Source organism: Sinocyclocheilus grahami, unplaced genomic scaffold (genome assembly GCF_001515645.1).
Source record: "Sinocyclocheilus grahami isolate Dianchi unplaced genomic scaffold, SAMN03320097.WGS_v1.1 scaffold667.1, whole genome shotgun sequence".
Classification (NCBI taxonomy): Eukaryota; Metazoa; Chordata; class Actinopteri; order Cypriniformes; family Cyprinidae; genus Sinocyclocheilus; species Sinocyclocheilus grahami.
The window spans coordinates 230,411-232,307 of record NW_015505846.1 but is presented as its reverse complement, the minus strand read 5'-3'; the positions used below and the strand labels follow the sequence as shown (position 1 = coordinate 232,307).

Sequence of the window (1,897 nt, the reverse complement as noted above, 5' to 3'; positions counted from 1 at the left end):
ACTGTCACGGAATGCCAGGAGGAAACAAGGTAAGTTCCATGTGCAGTTTATTGAAAATAATAACAGGACAAAACAGAACAAAACGTTGCAAAAGGTAATCCAAAACCTGACACCGACAACACCAACTAAGAAGACAATACAATCCAGACGCAAATGACAGACAGAGAAGGCATGATATATATAGCTGGGTTAATGATGAACAGGTGTTACCGATTAAACCAGGATTAGTGAGCAGGGGACTATGGGAAATGGAGTTTAACACCAACAACGAAAACAAAAGAGCGCCCTCAAGTGACCAGTCCAGGTCACCACAACAAACACTGTGACATTACCCCCCCTCTACGGAGCGGATACCAGACGCTCCATCAGAACACAAAAGTTCAGGAGGGAGGTGGAATAGAGGCGGACCAGGGGGAGGGATCGCGGGCCAGGACCAAACAATGGAAGAGGACCAGGGAACAGAGATAGACTAAGGCATGAGCACAGAACCGGCAGGGTGAAAGGCCAAGGCGGGACCGGCAGGATGGACCAGCAAGACCCCAACCACACAGGACTCCCAGCAGATGGCCAGGATGGAGCCAGAGGAGTGAGCCAGTGAGGCTCCTGCCATACCACAACCCAGGCGGGCAACCAGGATGGAGCCAGAATCCTGTCAGGCCACATTGGTGGGACCGAAATCCCTCTCAGCAACTCAGGAGTACCTGAAAAGAAGAGCAGAGGGAGTTTAGTCTCGGCGGACTCTGTGGAATCCCGGAACGGAGCGGACTCTGTGGGCTCCCAGAACAAAGCGGACTCTGGAGTGGGCTCTGTGAGCTCCGGGACTGGAGCAGGCTCTGGACTGGGCTCTGTGGGCTCCCGGACTGGAGCGGGCTCTGGACTGGGCTCTGTGGGCTCCCGGACTGGAGCGGGCTCTGAAGTGGGCTCTGTGGAATCCGGGACTGGAGCGGACTCTGGACTGGGCTCTGTGAGCTCCGGGACTGGAGCGGGCTCTGGAGTGGGCTCTGGAGTGGGCTCCGGGACTGGAGCGGGCTCTGGAGTGGGCTCTGTGGGCTCCAGGACTGGAGCGGGCTCTGAAGTGGGCTCTGTGGAATCCGGGACTGGAGCAGACTCTGGACTGGGCTCTGTGAGCTCTGGGACTGGAGCGGGCTCTGTGAGCTCCGGGACTGGAGCGGGCTCTGGAGTGGGCTCTGTGGGCTCCGGGACTGGAGAGGGCTCTGGACTAGGCTCTGTGAGCTCCCGGACTGGAGCGGGCTCTGGATTGGGCTCTGTGAGCTCCGGGAGTGGAGCGGGCTCTGGACTGGGCTCTGTGAAATCCGGGACTGGAGAGGACCCGGGACTGGGCTCTGTGAAATCCGGGACTGGAGCGGACTCGGGACTGGGCTCTGTGAAATCCGGGACTGGAGCGGACCCTGGACTGGGCTCTGTGAACTCCCGGACTGGAGCGGGCTGTGGAGTGTGTTTTCCTGTCCTCCTTCTCACCCTCCGCCGCTTAGTGGGAGTCTGAAGGACAGAGGTGGTGAGCTCCCGGACTGGAGCGGGCTGTGGAGTGTGTTTTCCTGTCCTCCTTCTCACCCTCCGCCGCTTAGTGGGAGTCTGAAGGACAGAGGTGGTGAGCTCCCGGACTGGAGCGGGCTGTGGAGTGTGTTTTCCTGTCCTCCTTCTCACCCTCCGCCGCTTAGTGGGAGTCTGAAGGACAGAGGTGGTGAGCTCCCGGACTGGAGCGGGCTCTGGACTGGGCTCTGCGAAATCAGGGACTGGAGCGGACTCTGGACTGGGCCCTGTGAGCTCCGAGACTGGAGCGGGCTCTGGACTGGGCTCTGCGAAATCAGGGACTGGAGCGGACTCTGGACTGGGCCCTGTGAGCTCCGAGACTGGAGCGGGCTCTGGACTGGGCTCT

General features: G+C 59.7%; 1 protein-coding gene across 1 annotated transcript in view; it reads left to right on the top strand.

The window, feature by feature from the left end:
* LOC107558927 (fibroin heavy chain-like) overlaps positions 1 to 1,897 on the top strand; it is a 6,262-nt gene that overhangs the window by 2,051 nt on the left and 2,314 nt on the right. Inside the window, exons 3-6 of the mRNA XM_016242629.1 lie at positions 750 to 913; positions 1,007 to 1,141; positions 1,337 to 1,423; positions 1,703 to 1,892. Coding sequence (XP_016098115.1) covers positions 750 to 913; positions 1,007 to 1,141; positions 1,337 to 1,423; positions 1,703 to 1,892 — 576 coding nt within the window. The remainder of the gene's footprint in view (positions 1 to 749; positions 914 to 1,006; positions 1,142 to 1,336; positions 1,424 to 1,702; positions 1,893 to 1,897) is intronic.